At 41.6% G+C, this 27,319-nt stretch overlaps 1 protein-coding gene across 13 annotated transcripts in view; it reads right to left on the minus strand.

The window, feature by feature from the left end:
- Positions 1-27,319, minus strand: part of AKAP13 (A-kinase anchoring protein 13) — a 330,778-nt gene that overhangs the window by 252,791 nt on the left and 50,668 nt on the right. For 2 of the 13 annotated variants that reach the window (XM_073304195.1, XM_073304196.1), the window contains one exon: positions 15,188-15,272. The exons of 7 other annotated variants lie outside the window; for them this stretch is intronic. In XM_073304195.1, coding sequence (XP_073160296.1) covers positions 15,188-15,198 — 11 coding nt within the window. In that variant the 5' untranslated portion in view covers positions 15,199-15,272. Of the gene's footprint in view, positions 1-15,182; positions 15,273-25,238; positions 25,304-26,784; positions 26,929-27,319 lie in introns of those variants that run through there. 4 more of the 13 variants (XM_073304197.1, XM_073304198.1, XM_073304199.1 and 1 more) reach the window with 4 other exon arrangements.

Raw genomic sequence — 27,319 nt, forward strand, 5'->3', positions numbered from 1 at the left:
GGGTGGGAGCAAATCTATCTACCTTGACTAGCTGGCATGATTCGATTTTTGCATTACCCACATTACAAAAAAGGAATTATGCTTCCAAAAAACACACACTCCTCATTCATCAAATATAGAAAATGGCCCTGAGGGCACTCCCACACTATAATAAAACTCTGTCAATCTACGCTTAATTACAAACATTGGTAAGACAGGTTCCCTGCTCCAAAGTACTTAAGCTCTAAAGTACCCAAAATAAAAAAAGACAAGACATAGGACAAGAGTGGAGGACAGGAAGAGTGTGGGTTCATGAGCAGGACAACAGATCAGCAATTTGATGCTTCCCTTTTCAGAAAATTGTACCATCAATATTCATTTCATGATTATTTATTGCAGTTCTTCTAAATAAACCTCAGTGTCATGAGAAATAAGTTGGAGTTTTGTCTCCTTTCCTTTTGAGCTGTGCATGATGCTGTTCAAAAACTAAGGTAAGAAAATTCAACTTATTTAATGCGGTGATGGAAAACAGAAAAAAAAAATCTTTGTAGTAACCCTAGACTTAAAAGCAAAATACTAATCAAATAGAAGTTAACTTGAGATTCCAGCAGATCCAAACTCTAGGTTCCCAAAGAAGAGAAGATACAGCGCAAAAGCCAATGTCCATCTTTGCCTTAATTCTGAAAGTCAATTTATTTTCACAGCATGGGACTGGGTTTAGGAGGGATTTAGCTGGTCTTTAGGCTTTGGGTTGACCCCTCTGTGCTTTGAAAGTCACCCATATTCAATAAATAGCACAAATACATGATAATGTAATGAACCGGACTAGGTGTACCTCCATGCCCTCTACTGGATTACCATGTGAGAGGAGATTTAAAAAAACAGTACCATTTACTTTAGAAAAGAGACATAACTACAGAAACTATCAATATGTGCATGGAGAAACTCAATCAGGTACTATTTCTTCACTCATGTAATAAAGGGAACAAAAATTAATTAAATGAGAAGAGAACAAAGTAAACAACAGAAATGCCTTTACACAGTTAACTCTGTAGGACACTCTGCCAAAATATACTATAAGGCAGGGATCGGCAACCTTTGGCATGCGGCCCGCCCGGGTAAGCCCCATGGCAAGCCGGGCCGGTTTGTTTACCAGCCGCGTCCACAGGTTCAGCCGATCGCAGCTCCCACTGGCAGCAGTTCGCCGCTCCAGGCCACTGGGGACTGCAGAAAGTGGTGCGGGGCCAAGGGATGTACTGGTCACCACTTCCCGCTGCCCCCAGTGGCCTGGAGCGGCAAACCACAGCTAGTGGAAACTGTGATCGGCCGAACCTGCAGACATGGCAGGTAAACAAACAGGCCCAGCCCGCCAGGGGGCTTACCCTGGCGTGCCACATGTCAAAGGTTGCCAATCCCTGCCATAAGGCAAAAAGTTTCATAACATTCCTAAAAAAGCTTAGATGTTTCTATGAATAAGAAGAGAGCTCAATTTATACGAGTTCAGGATAAACATCTATCGCGAAGATCAACCCACATGCTTTGAGACATAAGCCAACCACACACTGCAAGAGGTTAGGAAGACTCTCCCCCACCCACCTCCTCCAGCCATGTTAATACAGAATTGTCCATTATGGGCACTTGAACCTTCCTGGTTGGGGACAGGATGTTGGAGGACAGACTTTGTGGTAAAAAAAAAAAAAGTATGACCAGAGAAGATTTCTGCGAACACATAAAGGACATGTCACCAACATTAAAAGTCATTGACCACAGTGGTAAAGAGCTGAAGGAGAGGGGACTAAGACTGGCAGTTTAAAAATAACATGGCAGAACACTGTCAGCTATAATAATGCAGCATGCAGATAACAACAAGCATGAGTTGCAAAGTACAGAACTTTTTAAGATGTGTTTGTGAACTTCAATGTTTAAACAACTTGCTGTGGTTTACAGTTTCCTGCTAAAATTATCACTTAAAAAAAAAGTTTCATATGTAGCATTTCCTTAGGGGATGTTTGTTTCCCAGCTGTATCCGGTCTCAAGCAAAACAGAACCGCATGCTGCCACTAAAATGCAAACACGGGGACGTTCATTCACCGGCAGCAGACAGGAGATTCTTTCTGCCATGAGAGTAGATTTCTGTTTTGAAGATTTTGTTGGGATTTTCGAAAGCACTCAGTCCGGGCCTACTACAACTTTCACTGGCTTCAAAAAGGAACAGAGTTAGGACAATACAAAGCCACATTTGAGTGTAAAACAAACACATTTAAAATTACAAGCATAAAAAGAATGGAGATGGTAAAATTGATGGCCTTGCCTTTTTTCCAGCTCTGTGGGAAAAAAAACCATCCAAACAGCTAACTTGAAAATGACTTTAAAAACAAAACTCCGCTTCCTGAATTTTTTCAGAATCCTCAGAGCCTCGGCCTTTAGGCACAACAGCCCCGCAGTGGGACCCAAGGGGTTGCTATGGCAACAATCTTAAAAAGATCAGGTTATCCTGCTCATTGCACCACACCAAAGGGGGAGAAAAAAAACCAATGGGTGATGAAACCCAACGGAGTGTCACTGATTTCATTGACTGATGATTAAATAAAATGCTCTGGATACAGATTAACTTGCTTTGCTTCATATTAATTATTTCACGCCCCTGGAACTGGGAACCGAAATTGCTTTGTTAGATTGAAATCTGGTATCGTTTCACTGGATCTTTCATAAGTGCCCCCACTGAAGTGCAGACCTGTGCAGAACCAACCAGTTTCAGTTCACCCAAGTTTCAATCAACGTTATCAGCTGATTCTAGTCCATGGGTTGTGCATCCCCAAGTTTCCAGTTCACCCCCAAGACAGTGCAACTCTATAGGAAACTGGGGGGGGGGGGGCCAGGCGGCGAGGCAGTGAGCGCTATATGAAACTCACTCTACTCCTTCCTGCTGCTACAGATCTCATGCTATGTCTCCCTTTCCTGGTGCTGTGATATGGGGGAAGTCCCCATCACACCACCATCTAGAAGGGGGGCTTGGGGTTCTTCAGGAAGGGTAAACAGCTGTTTCAGTCTGAGTCTTTGAAGGGCAATCACTGAGAAGGCTGGTGCACTGGTATCTTCTGGGTGATACCTCTCTGGGGTGGAATTCTTCAGAATGCACCGTACATTCCCTATTAATGCCATCCTCACAACACCCCTCTGAGGTAGGCCAGAGCTATTATACCCACTTTACAGATAGGGAACTGAGGCACAGACAGACTAAATGACTGGCCCAAAGCCAGGAGGAGCAGAGAATCGAACTTAGATCTCCAGAGTTCCTGGCTAGCACCCTAACCACTGGACTATCCTTCCTTACTGGGCTTTGTGTATGGAATGGCATAGCCAAAGTAACACAGTCACCTGTGGCCTTTGGTATATTACTCAGTCCCTTCTTTTAATCTACACTTGAGGACACTTCAGTGAGTGATTGCCATGCTGTCAAAAACCCCATTACCATGGTACGGAGGTGAATATTTAGTCCACTATGCCGATGCAGGAAACAAGCTATATGACAGGAGTGGCCAAACTGCAGCTTGCAAGACACATGCAGCTCTTTTACAATGGAATTGCAGCTTGCAGAGCCCCACCCCACGCCACCCATCAACTACCACACTGGGGGGTGGGAGGGGCAGCTTGGGGCTTCTGCCCTGCAGCAGGGTGGTGGGGCTAGGGGCTTCTGCCCAACGGAGAGGGGGATCTCGGCATTAATGCCCTGAAGGAGGCACCTGCTAGGGCTTGGCACTTCTGCCCCGCAGGAGGCACCTGCTAGGATTAGGGCAGAATTCTCTAGCCCCACTACAGGGCAGGAATCCTGGCAGGTGCGCTCCACAGGTCTGAAGCCCCGAGCCCCGGCAGGCACTCCTGGCTCCTGAACTTCTGAAGATTATCGTATGCACCTCGGAGGGTCAGTAAGTTTGGCCACCTCTGCTATATGACTAAAGTGGGAAAACCCTCAACTTCTGAGTCTGCCTTGCTACTGAAAACCAAGCTAATCACTTTGAACTACATACCCCCTGCTCTCCTTCCAAGTACCTCTGCCAGTTCTGTTGGACTGAGTAAGGTTTGTCTGGGGATGGGCACCAATCAGGGTTCCTGTTTCACTAGTGCCTAGGTCAGCAGGTGACTGAGAGCTTGTGGACACTGTGTGGCAGGGTGGACTATGAGAGTGTGAATTGCTGAGTGTTGTGCTCGAATTGCCCCATGTGGATCCTGCCGCCAACCACCTTTGATGAATTCTGCAATTCATACTCCCATAGTCCACGCTGCGGCACAGTGTAGCCACAGCAGATACAGGAAGTGCACAGACAGTGAGGAACTTCCCAGTACCTAAGACAGGGCTGAAGAAAAGCTAATGAGGCTTAAGTTCATTCTTAGGATGTTCAGGAGAGAACTGTGCATGCGACAAAAACAAAACCATGAAAAACCAATAGCAACACTGCTACTACAAGTAACATCCTAAAAAGTATCTTTCCCTGACCCATTTTTAAATTCTTCTTTCTGCAACATTCCTGTCCAAAATTGCTAAAATTGTCAACTGATTACTCACTTCCCAGTCAAAATGCTGGAGTGAGATCAAACAGTGACCATGGTTAATAAAGCCAACAATACTCCCCACACTTGGGAAAGGAAAGTGGCAGCAGCCCCTCTCTTTAAAATGGTTGATTGGGTGCTTCTCTGCCATCCCCACCCATCCATCTCTACTCCCTGTAAAGAAACACAGTATTAAAGATCCAGAATCCAAATATGCACTGCTCTAGAGCCCACATGCCCCATTTCAAATAAACAGAAGTACTGTAAATGTTGAAATGAGAGAGAGTAAAAGGATTATCAGCTGGCTCTAATTATACCAACTGATCTCATCCTCTTGCCATAAGCCTCTTTCTCATGTCCGGAATCTATTTGTGTAACACAAAGACGAGCTTCTTTTAATGTACACTGTATGGAACGAGGAGGGGTGTGCAGGATCACTGGCTCGGTATGAGCATACTTAATGTTTTACATCAACATCATCTACTACAGATGGACTCACTTGCATCAAGCTATTATCTAGTCCCTCACCTGCCTGTTTTTATTTCTAAATATCCACCATCACTGATGGTAAATGCTTTTAAAAATAAATATTTTCCTAACGTTATCTTAGTGCATAATAACACAAATGTCAATCACCAAGAGTTGGCCTATGTAGAATCTATGTAACATCTATTTGCAGAATGCACCAACCAACAACTGAGGAGCTATGATGCCATTAAAGACAAAACAGAAATAATGTCAGAGTTTTTTGGTGTACATTAGGGATTCAGCTATGAAGTTAATATTTAGCCGTTAACTAAACGAATGGAAGGGTCCCCCAGCAAGTGCAGCAAAAGAGACTATGTGCCTATGAAAGCATGTTTGTGCAAGCGTTCAAATTAAATCTTCCAACAGGTTCTGGTGCAGTTGTTGTTTCTTCCCCATATGTGCAAGGCAGCTATCCACAGGCTGAAATTCCATTTTTGGAAGGCTTCAGCAGCCAGTCTAATCAGCTGAAGAGTTTGGGTAAAGATTTAAACTTCAATTTTTTTTAAACAAAATTTGCTTTTTGGCATCAAACTCCTGAAAACTGTGCAAGGATAGTTGTCCTAAAATTGCAAGAGTGACTAGTAATTTTTGGGTGCCCAACTTGAGACTTCGTAAAGCGCCCCAATTTTTAAGGCAGAACTTTCTGAATAATCAGGCTGTTTACAAGGTGTCTTAAGTGTGGTATCCAAAAAAACTGAGGCAACCATAATCACTAGACATTTTTGAACATTTAGATGAATCCTGTGTTTATTGTGTAGTCTCTATTATCTGCTGATCCTTTTTGGTGGAAAAAAAGACCTTGTGGAGTATTTTGCCAAATGCAATCCACAGACATTTTGTGCCGATAAAAGAAGAGGGACAAAGATCACTTTCAGCTGGAAAGCTGTCATTAACAGAGGAGTGCATGCAAAATCTTGCAAGCAGTGGGATTTCTTGACCTACGGATTCCATGATCCCAGGCCACACCAGGTGGCTCAGTATGACTCCAGCTCAGTCTTGCTCCTGTGCAGACTCTGACTTGTGTGGTATTGTAAGCATGTGCATTCAGCAACTAGCATTTGGGTTTCACTGTTATGTTTTATGGCTTACAACACTGAATGAAAAAAAAAACAACACACCTCCCCCATCCACAGATGCCGCCCTGAGTGCCGGCTCCCCAGCTCCCATTGTCCGGGAACCACGGCCAATGGGAGCTGTGGGGTTGGAGCCTGTAGGCGGGGACAACACGCTGAGCCCCCTGGCTGCTCCCCCACCTAGGAGCCGGAGAGACATGTTGCAACTTCCCCCGTCCCTGGGAAATGCAGGGGCTACCTGAGGTCAGCGCCACATGGAGCCTTCACCCCAAACCCCCTGCCCCAGCCCAGATCCCCCCCCACACACTCTGAATCCCTTGGCCCTAGTCCAGAGCCCCCTCCTGCACCCCAAACCTCTCATCCCTGGCCCCACCCTCATCAGAACCCTCACCACCTCCCGTACCCCAACCCCCTGCCCCAGCCTGGTGAAAATGAGCAAGTGAATGAGGGTAGGGGAGAGCAAGCGACGGAGGGAGGGGGATGGGGTGAGCAGGGCCTTGGAGAAGGGGTGGGGCCTCAGGGAAGGTGTGGGGCAAGGGTGTTCAGTTTTCTGCAATTAGAAAGTTGGCAACCCTAGCCCCACTCCCTACTTCCTCCCTCCCTCATTCACTTCAAGCTGAGAATGAACAATACATTTGGAGTGGAACCACAGAAATGTTGCTTTGCACGTCAGACTCGCATGAAGTACCACATATGCCTCAGAAACAGCATCATAATTTGACAAGGATAATCATTTGTATGTGTTTACTGGTATGCATATGTGCAAATCAGGTAATTAGCCAAGCAACACATGCATGCAAATACGTAGTTCGACAAATAAATACACCAATTTTGCATTTGCAGCTAAGGCAGACGTCTTAAAATTTGGTATTGACTCCAGATTCTCTCTAGGAGCTCAGAGAAGCCTCGCTTCTCCCACCCCTCCCCCACTTATTTCTAGTTCCAGGTAACTCCACTAACTCTGAGTCCCTAACTTCTGGGAGCATCTCCCTTCTCGCTGCAGAATCTGGAGGCAGCAGAAACATTTTGAGAAGGCCATGGCCATTCCTTTTGACTCCCGGTCATTCTCCTTGCAGAATCATCCCACTCTCCAAAATTTAAATTCCCCTATTTTTTTCAGTATTTGTGAACAGAGTGAGCATTCAGGTAAGCTTTGGCCTTTGCCACAGGAGTAAACCTTACTCAGGAACCTTCTAAGGTTCCCTCTTTGGAATACTTCTTTTAGGTCCACTCCCGTACTACTTCACAACTCAGAACCATCCCCGGCCTCAAAAGAGAGAAATCCTCCATCTGTAATGCTCCTCTATCGCAAAATTGTTCTCAGTCCACAGACCCCTGGAAAGCCAAGGAAATATGCTCTCACAGATAAGTGGTAGACATTCTTTCGCAAAAAGCTTTTGTTACAGGTACCTGGAAGGTTGGAACTTGACCAGGAATGTAGCAATTGTGATCTTTCCCCAGGGTAAGATCCCCTTAAAGCAACTCCCCTTAAAGCAAGTTCTGCCAAATTTCTTGCAGCCCCTAACAGGCATCTTCTGGGATTTGTGTGGCAAACAAGTGAGTAGAGTTAAAGACATGCCTCCATGTTATCTGTAAGGCATCTTCTTTTCAGAGGCAGAAGAGGAATTAAAGCTAGTTTGCACCAACCTTAATTCCTCTATAAGGAGCTCCACTCACAAATACAAGTTGAAAAGCCAGTACTTCCTCACCAAAAGATCAAGAAACAAAGAATCAAAGAAATCTGAAAAAGTACAAAACATTCCACTCATCGTCCAAATAGAAACACACTTTATATCACAGCATAAAAATTAGGATCAGGATATCCAGGAAGGAATTTGCCCCACTATTCTCTGATTTACTTGATACTACAGGTAGAAGGAGGATAACAATGTAGAACATCCAGCCAAATAAAAAGGAAAATATGGCAAAGGTATATGCCTTCTAACCAGAAACCAGATATAGTCCTGACCCTTTGGGATTGGGGGAGGGGAGGCCGGTTACATTAGAACTGGAATTTCCTGATAAAATGACACATTTCTTACTGAAAGACCACATAGATAGGGAAAATGGAAAGCACATCTGAAGAGACTATGGGGCCTACATCTCATTTAACCAAGCAACCATAGCAAACACTTTTTTTTGCAGGGACATCTCTATTGTGGCATGGTCTTAAAAGCATGTCACCCATCCATACCCATTTCTGGACAATATATTGAAATCTCTCCAGGTGTCCAGAAAGCAACAGCTCAAGCTCTAATGCTGCTCCAGGCATGCAGTTATGTCACATATCTGAAGTATATGAAATCCAAAACAGAATATCCCTCCTGTGAGTGGAAATAGACACAAAGCAGGGCACGACAAGGATCAGACCACGTAGATCCTATAAAGCTCAGATCCTACCCTATTCCCCACCCCAGAGAAGTTAGCTTTGCCTTCAATTTATGGGATCAATGCTATTCTGCAAAGGATTACACCTTGACAGGGTGAGCTTGGCAAACATTTATTCTCAGAGCCTGGAATCGTTCTCCTCAATAGTAATCTTAGCAACAAACTGATCCCTTAGGAAAGAAATACCATAAGGTACCCAAAGGCTCCCCTCCTTCCACACCCCAATTACTTCGCGATCTGGGATCACAACAGACAAGCATAAAATGTTGAGGAACCCTTGTCATGAAGCAGCATGCAACCCAGCGAACTTGTGCACCTATAGTACAATGTACAATTAATCTGAGGAGCGGGGTTGGTGTCAGCCTTACAGTTATATGGTTATTTTAAACGTTCCATGCAAGTTCATAAAGGTAAACGTCATTAACAAATTACCAAGTTATGAATAAAGGAACTTGGATTGATTTAAATCATCAATTTTAATCATGATTTAAATGAGCAAGCAAGAGACCTAGATTTAAATTCTCAGCTTTAATTGTTTTGCATTTTTACTTTTTAGCTGTTATCCCAAAACCATGGTGACTCTCATTGGTTATTAACCATTAAAACATGTTGATTTGCAACTAAATGTAGTATATCTTTTACACTAAATTTGTACTTCTTTTTGCTAATGGGAAGGGTACACCGTATCTATACATGGTTATTTAAGCAATTACATACATTAATTTACATATATTCAGATTCTTAACTTCTACATTTTTATTATGTTAGAAAATGGTGAATGATGCATTTCTTATTTACTGAATGACTATTCATTTTTTACTTGTGATTTGTTTCAAGTTCTATTTGGATACAAATTCAAATAAATTAAAATAGTTTTATATAATAAAAATAATTAAAATGCTGTTGGATATATAAAAACATTTAATCAAAATATTTTGGATTGAAAACTAACTGACTTATTTAACAAAACATCAGTAGATAATGAACTGAATTGTTTCTGGTCTCCAGGTTCTTCAAGATTTTAGGACTGGTAGATCTCATCCTCTCCCAACTTCATTTTTATTCAGACTGAAAGAGGAAAACTAGCCTTCCTGCTTTTTCAATTGCTTTAACTTTGAATGAATAGTATGGGAGCTGAACCAATTTATTCAACTGAAATGAAGAAAACATTCCCTCTGCACCTGCAGAAGAGGTTACCACAGTCAGAAGCTAGTTTAGCACTTGAACAAACTCTGGTTCCAGAAGCTTAACCGGTTAATTCCACCAGTTCGGTGCTCTGACCTGTAAAATTTGGCAGCAAATATATATTGTTTCATATTAATTTTTGTATTTAAATTATTTTAATAGATTCTAAGTTTGCACCTTAATATAGGTTGTCAATTTCAAACAGGTTTATTTTTAAAAAACTAATTTAAAACCAATTTTAAAAGCCAATTTAAATAAAAATAATCTTTTTTGAATTTTTTTAATCAAATAGTTATCCACCCTACATGGAAGTTATTTTAAAAACTTTTAATCATATGTACAGTTTTGCCCTGGTCCATGAGCCAAAAAGGAAGCAGCATGATCTAAAGGATATGGTTACTGGGTATCAAGTTTAGCTGTCTACAGATTCTGCATAGAAGACACACCCAAAAGTCAGGTTTTCCAGAAAGGCATTAGGTGAGCAGGTTTCAGAGTAGCAGCCGTGTTAATCTGTATCCGCAAAAAGAAAAGGAGTAATTGTGGCACCTGTTAGTCTCTAATGTGCCACAATTACTTCTTTTCTTTTTATTAGGTGAGCAGTTTTCCACTGCCTATCCACTGGTTCTCTGGAGATCAGTCTGCTGCCATCTTCCCATATAAGGAAGCTACATTTTTCCCTTGCTGAGTCACTCTCTCAGAAAGAGAATCACAGATGCTTCAGAACAATGAACACTGCCCAAAATCCAGGCTTGTTATGCCCCAGAAAAAAATAATCTTCTAAAGCACCTCAAGGAGTTCACTATATTAGCATCTGAAAAAGATCAGATATTTCTTCCTCATGAATACAAAACTACTGGGTATTCACAGGTGATCTACTCTCATCCTTTCCATATTGTTTCTCTGATTGGTTTATGTGATAAAGACACAGCCATTCTCCTTCATACATGCAAGGATACATTAGGTTGGTTGGGGTTCAGGAAGAACCATGAAGCAAGGTTCTTAGCCATACATATCTTCATTTTTTTCCTGTTCAATTAGGTGTCATTTCTAATCTAGCCAAATAAGGATTCATTTCCTACTCTAAGTGCTATCAAGGGTTAAAATACATATCATTCCCCAGTTCCTCAACTGTGCAAAAGAAAAGTTAAATCAAAATAATTACAATAGTAAATGCTCGTCTTTGCAGACTAACAGCAGCTTATGATTAATCCATTCAGCTGCTGCTAACATGCAGTTGTGCCAAAGGATCTGGGCCAAAAATTGTTACATATGCTGTGTCCAAAGCACTAGTTTTCTTGGGTAGGTCCATGGAAAATCTGAGACACTGCACACAGTAAACAGGCTAGACAGAGTAGGAGTAGAAAATGATCTCCACTCCCAAAAACAGGACCAATTTAAAAAAAAAAAAAATTTAAAATATCAGGACAGAATGATCCCCACTCCAGAAAACAGAACCAATTTAAAAAAATAATAATTTAAAATAGCAGGACAGATTGGCAACTCCCATCTAAAAGGACAGATTAAGTTTTAGTATTCTGGCATTCTGTATTCAATTCTGGAAGATTGAAAGTGGGATTCAAAAGGGGTACCTTGAAAAGACAGATAGATCATGGAGGCTCTAATCAGAGCAGAATGCCCAGAACTGAGCCTCAGGAGGGGAAAACTGACCCTACGGTCCTATTATAAGGGAAAAAATACAACTGAACTTTACCAGCAGCTCTCAAGAGCACCACACCCCTGAGAGCTAAAAGAGCGACTGCAGGATTTCCTAGTCAGAACTCTTGATGCTGACTCTAACCTATGGTACGATCCTCTCCTCACACACGCATGTTCCTCCACTCAGTCCTGACAGGATCTCAGAGCAACATGCGAATAGCGATTCACCCCTATTTTAAAAAAGATAACCAGGATGCAGATGAGACCTTATTAGCGAAACCAACAGTGCTGAAAGTGAGGAGGTAAAAAAAAAAAAAAGAAAAGAAACTGAGGAACCCATACGAAGGCAGTAACGTACTTCTGTGAAATCACAGTCTACACAACAGGGACTGGAGCAGGAAGCAGCACCTCCATCTACGGGAAAAGAAATCTCTAAAGGTAACCCACTGATGAAGCTAGGGAACGAAAGGCCTGTATTGATTATATTAAATACATGAAAGCCAAATTCACATATTAAGACAAGCTGTCCAGACATAAAACTAAAGCAGTGATATTAGGATGAGGACACCTTCAGACAGGTAATGCCAGAAAAGAGAATGTGTGTGTTAGCTGCAGGCAGTCTGGCAGAGGCAGTACTTATAACCACTGTTTCAGATGTGGGAGCGGAGAACACTACCAGTCGGGATGCCATGCACAGAGGATCACGTGAGGAACTGGCAGAGGGTCACCCCTACAAAACCAGGAGTGACTGGTGGAACTTCAGAGTCCCAAAGTCAGCTTCAGCATCAGGCAGGAAAATCACAAGAGAGCAGAGACAAAGCTGAGAGCCCTGTGTCTGATTTACCGGGAGTGAACCATGTCTGTCATCTAATGCCCGAACAGCAAACCAGAGTGACTAGCTCAATTGGAAAGAGATGTTTGGTGTGGTGTTTCCTCAATAAAGCGAAAACGATGAGACACTAGGACACAGGTGTGCATAGTCTTCTTGAGCCAGTGGGTGGAAGATAATCTCCCAAGGACATGCCTTAGGAAGCTTGAAGAGTTACTGGAAATAGAAGATGGGCTTGATCTTAAAGCTGCCCATAGAACTCAAATCCCTTAAGAAGGATGGATTGAAGTCCAGTTGCAGTTAAGCAAAGATGACAACATCTTGACTGTTCCTGTGCTGGCCAGTCCACAAAAACTGGAGAACTCAATCACTAGCCACAGTGTTATTGACTATCTCTTCTAATACCACTGCTGCAATTTACCTGATGAGGCACCAGCACTTAGCTTTATTAACAATATGAAACATCTATTTCCTCATTTGGGCATGGCCAAAGTAGCAACTCTTGTGAACTTCATCAGAAATAAACAATTCTGACAAATTGTGAATGCTTAAAGTAGGGGGAAAGGAGTATGCAATCCCCAAAGGAACAGCCACTGATGCAGCATGTTGGGTTCTTACAGGCCTGAATACTGAAAGTTTAATAGCCATATTTGAGTCAGATGCTGCTGCTCAATGGCCTGAGGATTTAGACATGAGACTCACTAGCCAAAATACCTAAAGGATCACCTTGCTGGATAAATATCCCTGTGAGTAACCTTGTAGAACATGACGTAACGCTGAAAGGATGAACTGTGCTGGGAAGTTTACTGAAAATTAAATCTGAAATTTAAGTGGATGGATACTCAACAGATAAAACCTTTCCAGGTGGCATCAGTGTTTAAAAAGAGATGGTCATATCAAGCGCCAAGGACTAAAGCCAGCAAAGAGAACAGCCTCTAAGCGGAAGAGATGACAGATCTGTTTGAACCAACAGTGAACCTGAGCCATTTGTCAGAGATGCGAAGGAAAATGCTCCAGCAGACATTGAAAGAGGAGCCCAAAGCTTTTTCCAAAGATGACAGAGACATGGAATAGATCTCTAGTCTGCAGATGACATTACCAGCAACGTACAGAAGACTTGCATCTCACTGTCTCGTCCATTATATAAAGAGCTAAAGGAATATCTGCAAGAGCTCCTAAACAGGGGATGTGTTACAAAATCAGTCATCCTATCCATCGTCAGTGGTATGTGTCTGGAAAAGGGATGGTAGTCTAAGATTCTACATTGACTATTGGGGATTGAATGGACAAACCATAGCAGACAGAAATCATCCCTCAAATCCATGATGTTCTGAGTGGATTAGGAGGTAAATCCGGTTCTTCCTTTTGGATCAAGTGAAGGCCCACCATCAAAGTTTCATGGCTCACCAAAGCCATCACATCATGCCCTTCATTACTCCATGGGGCCTGTATGCATGGGTTAGAATCCTCTTCGGTTTAACAAATGCACCTGCTGCCTTCTAGGGTGTATGGAAGAGTGCCTTGTGGACCTTAGGGATGAGGTATGTATTACACGCTTACAGCAGTACCTTTGAAGAACACATGGAGAATGTAAGGGGAGTACTACAATTAAAGAAACATGGAATTAAGCTGAAAGCTTCTTAATGTGACCTCTTTAAGAGAGACGTATGTTACCTGGGAGTGGAGGGTGTCTGCTGAAGTTTATAAGATGGATCCAGTTGACACCATGGCTGTTTGTGCTGTTGCAGAGCAACTACCAAGCACAAGAGGGGAATTTCATAAGCTGCTAGGCTTCCTCTCCTACTATCAAAGGTAAATTCAAGACTTCTCTCTAATAGAAAAGCCATCGTATGGCTCATCCAGTCTTTGCTCAATAAATTCTAAAGCCAGAATGGACCATTGTGACAATCTAATCTGACCTCCTGTATAACACAGACCATAGGACTTTGCTCAAATATTTCCTAGAGCAGATCTTTTAGAAAAACACCCAATCTTGATTTAAAATTTGTTAGTGATGGAGAATTCACCATCGTAAATTGTTGCAATGGTTCCTTACTCTCAGTGTTGAAAGTTTACACCTTATTCCCAATCTGAATTTATCTAACGTTAACTTCCACCCATTGGATCGTGTTATACCTTCTCTGCTAGACTGAAAAGCCCATCATTAAATATTTGTTCTCAAGGTAGATACTTGTAGACTGTAAAAAAGTCACCCCTTAACCTTCTCTTTGTTAAGCTAAATAGATTGAGCTCCTTGAGTCTACCACTATAAGGCATATTTTCTAGTCCTTTAATTATTCTTGTGGCTCTTCTCTGAACCCTCTCAATATCCTTATCTTATCAATATCCTTCTTGAACTTTGGACACAAATGGACACAGGATTCCAGCAGCAGTTGCACCAATTCCAAATACGAGGTAAAATAACCTCTCTACTTCTACTTCAAATTCCCCTATTTATGCATCCCAGTATTCCATTAGCTCTTTTGGCCACAGCGTCATACGGGGAACTCGCGTCCGGCTGATTATCCAAAATGACCCCTGTAATGTGGGGTCTTGGAAATAAAATAGCTGGGGAAATGGCAAATCTACAGAGACAGAGCTAAATTACATGACATTCCCCACCTCCGAGAGAGAGAGGGAGAGAAATGCATTTCACACTGTTTCAAATGGGGAACTCTGTAAGCTTAATAGTGAGACAGATAATACACCATACTCCACGTAAAATGCTGATATTGCATTCTGTTCCAAAAGCTTTATGAAATCTGTACCTGTTTGGTTGTTCTTCAGTATGATAGTTATGTTGTTTGACTTCTACTTCAAGTCAACTGTAAAAAATTAATTGTAGCAAAATAATGGTCTGTTAAACCAACCTAAGAAATGAGCTTTGATATCAACATCTTCCTATGGTATCGACAGACAAGTCAGGGAGATAACATCACAAGAACATGTAATCTCAACTACTTCTATTCATCACTGATCAATAAAAAGTGTTTAACCTTACTGTAACTGCATGCAGCAGCGTGCAGCTTCTTTCAAAACCTCCAAGTCAAGCACAGAGAATCGCAGCAGAAAGCAATATACGGGTCCTGGAAAAGAGAAAATTGGAATCATTTGAGGCACCACTGGCATCAAGGGACTTTTAGAATTACATACACAAAAGCGAGAGAGAGAAAACAGTTGAATGGGACAAGCAGTTAATTTGAATACAAGCCAGTGATTGGTCCAGGAGGGAGAATGGAAGTCTCCATTAACCTGTGGAGCTTCACATTTCAAAAAGTAGTAATATTCTGAAGGTGGGAGTGAAAAAAACAGCTCTTTTACCCTTTACTCCTCGAAGTGACCTGCAGATGAGGACAGCAAAGCCCCCCTTTCCATTGATGGTTCAATTATATTAAAGTGAAAGATACATCTTGTTCTAAATGGAACTCCTACAAAGATTAAATAAACTCGTTTCAGGAGGAAATCCTTCTGGAGCAGAAGCACATGTTGCCCGCAAGACCCACTCTCCAGGGCACTTAGTAAAGAAGGGCCAGTGGAGAAGGGGCAGAGGAGGGCCAGGCTAGCTGGAAGGAGCCCTGAAAAGCCTCCACTGTCTGGAACTCCTGCGTGCCTTTCCACAGGCAAATACCCTGCTCCAGGACATGACTTGCTTCCCATACTGCACCCAAAGGGATTAATCTGTCCCACTAAGTACACATGGAAAGAGGACAATTTAACTAAATAGGGAAGTTGGGTTCTTAACATACAATTCAGAATGGTGAGAGGAGAGAAAGTACAGTTACTGGTTCAGTTTATTAATGCTCTGTGGGAGATTTTATTAGTTAAAACAAAGTCAGTCAAGCACCTCAGACCCTCACCTGGTCACCACAGCAGGAAAAGTTCCTGTGTACACACAAGTCAGCTGAAACTAGAAAGCTCAACAGGTCATCTCCTGCTTTCCAAGGAAGGGAAGCATCTGTCTTTGCTTACAAATGCCTTCCTGGCCAGGAGAGAACAGAGACAGGCAGCTGCTCTCCCTCACACTGAAACAATATTCTTTAGGGGACCCAGGATTAAAAGTGCATTTATGATCAGTAAAATGACAGTGGTAGTGGTAGAAGTAGTGACTGGGAAACCCTTTATCCTGTGTGAATTAGCAAGTGAACACAGAATGCAAAAAACAAAGATGCACCACAAAATATACCTTGTTCAGTTATTCTCACAACTATAGTATGGCTTTAATTATAATGTTGCACAGTAGAACATTTCATTAAATGAATGAAGACTTATTAAGAGCAAAAGTTGCAATGCAGTCTCGTACTGAGTCTTCGCTGAGAGGTCAAGAGACTTTTTGTGCAGTTTAGCAAGGTTCTATTGTATAGAAAATGGTATCATTTTACTACCCATGGGAAATAACAGATACTCAGGGAACAATGGTAGAGAACAGAGCTGATTTTTTTTTTAAAAAAGTGTCTTCTTTCTTCAAAATGTAATTGAAATTCCAAAATTCAAAAGTTTTCAACCAGCTCTTGTAGAGAGTGTAAGCCTCTTTCCATGTTTCTTTGTTGGCAAACCCAGATGGTTCAAAAGAGAGCTTAAAAAAAACCCTGAAATCCACCCTTGAAATAATTTCCCGCCTGGTTGACAATACAATAGACATTAAAGTGGAAATTAACCATCTAAGAGCGTTACTTCTAGTACCATGCATTTCTATCTGGTGCCCACTTGCAGAGCCTGCTAGATAAAGAACCTTAATACTCATTTGGTTCAAAAAGTGATGGTGTCTAGAAGATAGTGGTTTTGTTGTTTGATCGGATACAGCTGATCACTCAGGATGAAGTTTTCAAATATGACATGAAGAGGATTTAGCCACACAAACTCTCTCACATAATGCTAAAAATTCACTCAAATTGTAATGTCACAGCACAGCATGTAAAAAGCCGTTCCTTTGTCAAAATAAAGAAAATCCTCAATCCATCTAGTGGATTTTCAGCTGTTATCTTCTCAAAACCCAAAAATAATAAAGCAACTCTGGAACGCCCACATAGCTCTGACAATGCCCATTGATTTTGACCTGCAATACCCTCTACTATACCAGTCCTGTGATTCTCTTAAGAGAAGCTGTCACTCATGTTAAATTGTTTAGCAGTTGTGTGACATGGAAAGAACATCTATAAGACAGGGCAGTAAGAATTTGAAACTAACTTTCACTTGTGGTCAGAGAAAGGACAAACTCAGGAATCTAGAAGCTACAAAAACAAGAAGCTAAGATATAAAACCATTGGGTCAAGTTCATTCCTTGTGTGACGCCCAAATGAGGTCAGTTCAGTGACACAACAGGTGAACTTTGCCCATACGTTCAAAAAGCATGAACTATATGCAGAAGAATTTCACAGTGAAAGAGACAGAAGCCAAGCAAAGAAGGATAAATTATGTAGCAATAAGACAGTTGCAATGCTGAACTGAACAAATCGTATTCACCTTCGGAATCACCAGCTTAATGCATGTGAACACAATTAGGTATTAACTGACCACTGGTTACTTTCTAAAGTATTTCTTTGATGCCATTCACCTTGATATCTCAGCACTATGGTATTTTACAGCACCTACAGTGATATATAACACAGAAGAATGAGGAAGTCTGAGATTGTCAAAGCATCTATGAAACCAACTGTGATTACTATCTTGGCAAATAGCCTAAGCCAACATAAAGCGGATTTATCCTTAAGCTTTTGGATTGGCACACTATTTAGAGATGTCTCCAAGAGTGGCACCTCAGAACTCTTCTCATATAGCCCTCTGTGAATTATTATTAGGGTTGCACAGAAACCCCAATCAGGGTCCTATTGTGCTAGACACTGGGTAAGTATCAGAGAAGACAATCATGGCCTCAGAGAGTTTACAACCTATGTGAGGGACAGAACACACAGCTGAACCAACCAGACAAGCAAGGTGATGGTGGTGTTGGTAAAAATGAAATAAATAGAGTTAAACAGAAGTCACAGTTTGCCACCAGCTCATCAACTAAACAATCTATTTCTGATCTGAGAAATACCTTTGTCCCATCTGGCAAAATATGATCATTGGATGGCAGATCGTTGTGTCACTCAGGTCTAAATGCAACCTTTCACACTGAGAAGATTGGAGAATACTCTGCCCAAATCACTGGTGAATTATTGATGAGATTGAGTTTTGGCAGGCGGTGATGGGAGTCTGCACAATTTTAAAGATACAATTCCAGTGCCAGAATTAGGTTTGCCCTTTGGCAGGGTTGGGAGTTACAAACCATGTGCTGAAATGTGGGCCACGTGTGTCCCCCAAAGCTTGACTGCTTAGAGTGAGACAGCTTCAGACATTGCCTTTACAAGAAAAGGACTACACTTTCAAAGGACCAACCTCTGTACTTCTAGATGCAAAATGAACAACAATGTCCTTTAGCACTGACTTAAGAAAAGTGATTTATACTCAGTTAAAAAAATGCTTACAAACAATTTCAGGGCAAAGACAGAAAGATCCAACCAGTGATTGACAGGTGTCCTCTAATTTCCCCTGAAGAGTCAAGTAAGCTGAAACACAGGCTTGCTTATCCTTCAGTTAAAACAAAATAAAAACAAACATTAACAAAGCCAGAAGCCACATTTTTAAAGTTATTTCCTTTTTTAAAATACGGGTTATTTTCTTTTCCTTTGAAAAGTGTTATGTACTTTCCGCTTTGCAAGCTTCAATGGTTTTGACAGATATCTCAGAATCTGTTTTAATTGTAATAATTAAGCTTTCAACAAATCCAAATGGAGCACAAAAATTGGGCACCAATGAGCTACAAGATAAACAATCTGGTCACTCAATTACAGACCTAAAAGTTGCAATTCTTCAACAAAAAAACTTCAAAAACAGACTCCAACGAGAGACTGCTGAATTGGAATTAATTTGCAAACTGGACACCATTACACTAGGATTGAATAAATACTGGGAGCGGATGTGTCATTCCACAAAGTAAAACTATTTCCCCATGCTTATTCCCCCTCACACCGTTCCTCACACGCTCCTGTCAACTGCTGGAAATGGCCCACCTTGATTATCACTACAAAAGGTTTTCTCTCTCTCCGGCTGGTAATAGCTCACCTTACTTGATCACTCTTGTTACAGTCTGTATGGTAACAGCCATTGTTTCATGTTCTCTGTGTATATAAAATCTCCCCACTGTATTTTCCACTGAATGCATCCGATGAAGTGAGCTGTAGCTCACGAAAGCTTATGCTCAAATAAATTTGTTAGTCTCTAAGGTGCCACAAGTCCTCCTTTTCTTTTTGCGGATACAGACTAACATGGCTGCTACTCTGAAAGATAAACAATTGATTATTTTGAACTGTTTGCTACAGCTGGGACCTCATAATGACCAAGACACCCAAATTAGGCCAATCCCATAGCAATGACTCCCTTCAAAAACCACAACAACCCCCACTTTACAATTTAGTATCAAATTAAACCAATGAAACTGTTGACTGCCCTCGCTACATCCCCAAACTGCTGTCCCATCTACAAGGTTTTGAACAGAATTTTTACCCCCTTTGCTGATGGCTGTATTTGCATGCACATATTTATACATTGCCATAACATATATACATAGCCTTTCTGGTTACAGAATATCCTCTTCAGTTTTTACTGGTCCTTCAGAAGATAAAAGCAGCTCACAGAAGGCTTTTGGAAGTTTGTCCCACTGTTTAGACAGAATTAGAAAGTGTGGCCCACTTTCTGTGCACAACCAAAATATTCAGAAATACATATTAATGAGAGCAGGATTGAACCCAGAGACCCAGTCTTGCTTTTACTGGAATGTGTCACAACCTTCATACTATGAGTATTAATAATATTTTTGTTTGTTAAAAAAAGTAAGCTCTTGGAGAACCATATCAGGGTCTGCATCACCATGTTCAGTGTATTTGGGGGACAGCAAGAGTATTCTATAAACTTTTTATGGATTTTAAAAATACTGATTGATGATGTGCCCTAATGTTATAAGGTTCATACTAAGACCCAGTTTCCATCTCCAGACGAAGAACTGTATTTTAATTTTTAATAATTTTTTTTTGGCACATAACTCCAAGCAACATCAAATTGCTATAATGACTCAAGCCTACAACCCTCTCCTCAAAAGAAAGCGTACTAATGACACCATGGATCCTCCTTCTTGGTGTTAGCGTTTCCCCTCCAGGGGGCACAGCCCGTCTGTTAGTACAAGACACAAAGGATGACGTCTCTTCTACAAGGACATTCAGACTATAATGCAAACAAGTTATCCCCTCTGTTAACATGGGCCACAGCCCAAAATAAACCCTCATCCACAGACCAGGAAATGTGCAGGAAGTGCAAAGAACAGCAAGCTCAGCACCACAGGAACACTGTCATTGCTAACCCACAGGCTGAGGCACTGCTGATGGAGCATCTCAATCCTTATTTTACAGATGGAAAGCCCATGCTCCATCCTAAAAGGATGGGTTTCTCTCCCTAGCTTGTGAACACATATTCACAAGTGGTCTTGCAAGAGGCAAAGTTTCTAGTGCACAACAATTTGGGAAAAGCAAATACCATGCATTCTTTGGATGGATTCACTCCTATAAGCAGGTGTCCTTGGGCAACAGTATTTTGTTGCTACTGGATGTGGTATTTTTCAGAGCAGAGAAGTAAACGTAAACAGAACCTAAACGTATTGCAACTCATTATTCCTAGGAAATTAAGCAGCTGACCCTGGAGAAAAATCCAAAATGGATCAGTATTTTTATATGGGTTGCCGAAGGTACGCAAGGCTCTACCTCTATCTATATAACCATGACTCGCCAGCAGCTATATTCCAGTGGAACAGCTAGCTAGAATGATGAGGGTAGCAAGCACAGGGGATTGAGCTTTCTCAGCAGCTGGCCTATGACTGCAGAACTCTCTCATGGAGATGGCAGAATACCCAAAAAAATCTCACCTCCTTCAGAACTAAATGCAAAATTCAGAGAAAAGATGGTCCTAGTGGTTAGAGCAGCTACACAACTGTAGCATTTCAGTGTAGACACTTACTACAGTGGCTGGAGAGGTTCTCCCATAGCTATAATTAACCACCTCCCCGAGAGGCAGTAGCTAGGTGGCCAGTTAGCACTGTCTATGCCGAGGGTTAGACGGCATCTCTCAGGGGTGCAAGTTTTTCACGTCTCTGAGAGATGTAGCTACTCTGATGTAACTTTTCAGTGTAGACCAGGACAGTCTCTCTGTGTCTCAGTTCCCATTTGCAAAATGGGGACAGTAGCACTTCCCTACCTCACAGGGATGTTGTGAAAATAAATACATTACAAATTGTGAGGTGCTCAAATACAGCAGTAATTGGGGTCATAGAAGTACTTAAAATAGAACTCAATTATTTAACTTGACTTTCCCACAAAACAACAACAAATCCGTTACACACACAGAAAATATGTGGGAAAGAAGAGAAAAAAATCACTGTAAAATATAAAATTAAGAACATCAGATACCACAGCGATGAGTATGAAACAAAAGTTCAGCCAGATCAGCTATTCATTAAAATGGATTCAACCGTACAGGATAAAACAAGAAGGAAATAAACACTGCCTCAGTGAGAGTGTTCATATTTTATATGGATATGAGATTCTTAACCCCAAAGAGCAAATTCCCCCCATCAAATTATCATTTCTATGCCTAGAGGCTTCAACCAAGAGTGAGGCCTCATTGTGCTCAGCACTTTGCCTATATATAGTAAGAGTCCCTATGTCACAGAGTTTACAGATTAAACAGACAAACTGTAAGAAGGGTAATGGAGGCACAGAAAGGAGAAATTACTTGCATAGGTCTCACACCAGATCACTGGCAGAGGGGTGGGAACAGAACCCTGATCCTGACCCCACAGTTCAGTGCCCTACCCACTAGACCATGCTGCTTAGCACACAGAAATGAGTTGGCAGCTAGAGAGGCTCCCAAAATGGGCCACAGACTGCCTTTTCTAGTGTTCTAATGCCTCACAAATATCTGCTTTTAATCTGGTGCTGATCTGCCCAGATTTGCCAAACTGAACATCAAGTAGGCAACCTTAGAATTAAATCGTTTGACTGCTCAAAACAACACGTCACTGAGGCGATGTAGTATTTAACATAATTACATTAATGAGAAGATCTATATAATGTTCCTAAACCAATAATGAAAGAGGAAGTCTAATGATGCAACAAAAAACTGCAACTGAATCTCAGATTACATACTGGCTTGCACAACAGCTCAGACAACTAAACACTGAGGCAGCTAGTAGAAATCTTACAGACTACACATCATTTTTCCCCACCCGTTGCTACTTTCCCTCAACCACCGCTTGATGTTAAACAAGCTAGATCCTAGCCAAATATACCCTACTTCCATTCCATCAGGAGCTATGGGGTAAACATCATTGAATGAAGTGTTTTAGCAGCACTGCCATCAGCAGTATCACCTAAAACAGAAAAAGCATCAAAATGAAAAAAAGCATCACTGTGAGGCTGATCTGTGCGAAAACCTTCAAATTCAATAATATATGTGGCAAGTCTGTCCTAGCTGCACAGCTCTCTTCTCCCAGGTGTGAAGAACTTCCCTTTTCAGCAAAGAGCAAGAGGAGCCATGTACACCAAAGAAAGACGCTGTTCCCAACAGATCATTGAATTGGTTTCACTGCGGTTAAGTTTACAGAAGTCACCACAGTTGTACTGTGTTGTATGTTTTAACTCCCAGCTGGACACTGATCCAGAGGCAATGTCAGCACAGGGTCAGTTTATACTGGAGTCATCCATAAATCACACAAGGCCTGGGGTTCTTTAGACATTGGTTGGATATTCGCAGCTAGGTTGGGATTGTGAGGAGGGGAGGTGGTCATGCCCAGGAGACTGCTACAAGGAGAGTTTTTTATTTTGTTGTTACACTTCCTTCATTAAAACACTGCCAAACAGTAATGCTTATTTAAAACTACAACATTAATTTGAAAGCGAAAAGGCATTTCATTCCAAATTCCTCTTTTTATGGTTGTTCAACATTTTTAGTTGTATTTTACACGCCAATAACTAGAAGTATCAGATTAGCAGTATTATTTCCCCTTCCCTTTGTAAAGGGCTCAGAGATCTAACAGATGAAAAGTGCTACACTGGTGTAAGACCTCAGAAGTATTATTTAGATTTAGAAAAAGAGCACAGACAATGCTATTGAAAAATCAAGGTGTTCATAATCAATTGGAAAACTCAAGTGCTGATTAGCTGGGGGGGAACAGTATCCATTTGCAAATTGTTTACTTACTAATACTTGCTAGTGATTGTTCATATGTTTGGTTTAAATGGGTATGGGAAAAGCCTCCATTTGATGTTCTATAGTATCTGGAAATATACTTTGAAAAACAATGCCATATATTTTTTCCCCTCTATAAAAATGCTCATCCATTATGGAAACAACATATTAATATTCCTCATTCACTTGGAAAACAAACTATTCAAAATTCTCATACTAAACTCCAAATTAAGAACAATTCACTCCTGCAATGCATCCTACTATGCATTCCCTTGCTCTCCTCCCTCCCCCGAAATCATTCAGCTATTGCTTTTCCAAGGTAACATTCAATAAGACCTCCACATTCCACGAAGCACAAGAGAACTTGATACTATGACAAGGTTAATGTTGAAAAATGGGGCAGAGCAAGACAACTAGAAGGGGAGAAAAATTCCATTTGGCTTTCAAATGTAAAAGAGGGGTTTGGATTGTATTTTGTTTCCTTGTTTTAAATAAACCCTGCTTTGAGCAGAAAAGTCAGTTTGTTCCTGGTTACATTAAACACATGCAATGCACGTTTAAGAAGCGTGTTGGAACACTCTCAATTCTTATCTTTCCAAGACCTTGGAAAACATTCTGTCCCAAAAAGCAGGCACTGTTATTATAGAAGTCGGAGTTGTTCACTGTGCAAATATCACTGAGTGCACAGCAGCAAAAGCCGGAAAGTTAAAGTTCATTTGTACTTTGTTTCATTTATTACAGAATCATTTCTGCAGTAGAAGTAGAACTTATCTCTGGCTATTGTTGTTACAAATCTGGTGTGGGCTTAACTGCAGTAGGTCAAATAATTTACAATATTGTTGCAGATGGCTGGAAATGAACACACTGCAATTATAGAGCATCTTTTACCTGAGGATCTCAAGCCCATCACTGGCACTTCTTGATGGGCTCACTACTTCAATTTGCTTTTGATTAATATTTTTGAGAGAAACCAGGCCAATGCAGAGGGCAGCATTGTTTTCACCCAGTTACTTTCCTGCTCCTCCAAAGGGAGACAGGAAGGATGCAACAATAATATCTTTAAGGAGATGCCTCATAATGATGCAGTGCAATAGTTTTCAACTTATGGTTCACGGACCCCTAAGGGTCGACAGACTATGTCTAAGATTTCCAAAGGTGTCTACACTTCCATTAGAAATTTGTTATGGGTCTACAAATGAAAAAAGGTTGAAAACCACTGATGCAGCGTATCTCGGGTAAACAACTAAAAGGATTTGTTAAATAGGATTAGTAAGTCACAACGAGAGCCAGAGTCCACCCAACAACACAGAGCCACAAATGCCATGTACTTTAATGGCTCTAAAGGGAGGAAAAACAGGCTCAGGTTGCAAGTGAAATTAAAATGATTGCTAAGAGAGTCAGCGTATGGATGTAATTCACTTGCGCCTGGAGGCAGACGTCAGCATCACACTAGGTATCAGAACCTGCCATTGCTTTGTATTCTGAGGTAACAACAATTCAGGCAGCATCATTAAATCCTAGTTGCACCAGCAGACTCCTCCTGTAAAGTTTACAAGAAGACAAGGTGTGTGACATGAACGGGATTTTGAAAAGCGTCCCCCCCATTATACCAAAGCCAAGACTGTGAGACACAAAACTGACCACACAATGACTTCACCAGCACTGTAAGACGTAGCGGGAAGAAAAACATCCCAAAAGCAAGTAAATCAATCTGAGTACTTTGCTGGGCACAAAGCCTACAGCAAGAATACTGTGGCATTACACAGCACAGTAACGTATACCTTTGTGCCTCCCTTCATGGCGCTGTGGTAGCCTCTCCTCCTCACCATCTCTTGAAGTCAGAAATCTTTGGTGAAAGCAGAGTGAAAGTCTTATTTCTAAAGGATGACCACAGATTCAAGCGGCTACTCAAGAAATTTGGCGAACTGGCCAAGATACGTAGGGTTCAAATGTTATAACATGGAACGACAGATGCACCTTCACTCATTGCACCTGTCAACTGTATTTTCGAATAATATGGCCCTCTCTCAGTGGGGCCTCTAGGCACTATTGTAATACAATAGCATTACCGCATATAGTGAACTACCTGCATTTCCACATGCGTATAGGGCAAGTGACGGCACCACTATTCACCTAGACTAACACCCATGGGCGGTCGCGTGTTGCAATAGGGTTTGTAAATGTGACTTCAGATCTCTTGGATCTTCCCTCTCCCAGTTCCTATAACTGCCAATAATCTTCCACCCTCGTCTCCCCGCCTCTCTCAGCAATACCATAAACAATTTAACACTAAGGCAAAAGTTGAGGGGTGGAAGGAGAAAACAGCTCTTTGAAAGACAAAGCTTTCAGGATATGTGTATTTGCATGGCCTCCCTGAAGTCAAGGGGAGGACCCACATGGTTAGTTAAGCACCTACAGTCTGTTACAGGATCAAGGCCTTCAACAATATGCACTCCAGGGCCGGGAATGGGGTTTGCTCTATATTTGTAAAGGCCTGTGAGTATTTGCAGTCCTATACGCATCATTTTATACCAACAGTAGTAACAAGTATGTTCTAAGCTACTGTGCACACACACATCCCTCCACACATCAGCAGGCAACAGGATTCAAACTCAGGACCTGCTCCCCCAAGAGCACAGAACTTCTTATTGGAGACCCAAAAGAGCCACTCCACCAACACAACCACACTGCTGCAGCTCACCCACAGGCCTTTCGCGTTACCCTGGGAGACAGATGTTCTCTCTGATTTCATTTCAAAAACATATCCAGATGCAAGTGCCTTGTCACAGACCAAAAACTGGGGGTAATGGCCTGATTTTCCGAGGTACAGAACAGCCATTGAAGTCAATAGGACCTGCAGGTGCTCAGGACCTTCGGAAAGCCAGCTATAGGATTTTAAATGAGGATTTTGCCTAATATTGGTCTCATGTATAACAGATGATTCCATTCTCCCTCACTGCTCCCAGCTCACCTTGCTTGAGTTGCCTTTTCTGGAGATAATGATTCTGATAGGAGATGCTGGCTGGTAAGATACATTTTTTTCTAAAACCTGTTTCTCCCACCTTCTCCAAGTGCCCCTGGCATTGGACATTAGCAGCACTTCTAAATCGTTGAGTCTTCCTCAGTAGCTCACATCTTATGCTGTGTAGCATTTCTCTTGTTTGCTCACCAGCACTCCCAAACATCCCTAATATTACAGTTTGTCCTGCCGCCATAGCAGTTTATCAACTGCATGGCAGCACATTCAGGATTATACACCTAGGACACAATCCTGCAGCCTGAAATAAAACCCTGACACAGAGAGGTCCATTCATCACGGATACTCACATGTAGGATGCCACAGCATTCTAGGAGGCAATGTGCCTCATACCTCAGGAATTACCACTTTGAAAGGCACAAAAGGGTGGTATTTCTAGGAATGGTAAGTTGAATTATACCACCTTCTGTAAACTTCAACACCTGCCCACAGATCTGCGAACACAGACAGAAGGGGTTAAAGTAGTGTTTCTGAAGAGTTAATCTGTTCGCCTCACCTGTCCCTGGAGTATGCAACATGCATATCTGCTATCAAGAGACATGTTGAACAGGTGGAGGTAGAAGGAGTTAGCAAGAGCAGAGATAACCCAAAATATGCATGGTCAGCAAGTTTTAGAGGAATAGAAAATCCATTTCCTTAATTATATAAGTTTATGGGCAATTTTTATTAAAAGTTACACTCTTACAAGGATAATTTTTAGAATTAATAGTCTGCTTTAAGAGAACAATAAATCCCAGGGCCATCGGTGTCACCACTAAAATGCCCAAGCTCTCAGATTTAAACTACTTACAGTATGGAAGGTTAAGGGACCAGCTGTGCTCCTTT

The sequence above is a fragment of the Lepidochelys kempii genome, chromosome 10, assembly GCF_965140265.1.
Source record: "Lepidochelys kempii isolate rLepKem1 chromosome 10, rLepKem1.hap2, whole genome shotgun sequence".
In the NCBI taxonomy this organism is placed as follows: domain Eukaryota; kingdom Metazoa; phylum Chordata; order Testudines; family Cheloniidae; genus Lepidochelys; species Lepidochelys kempii.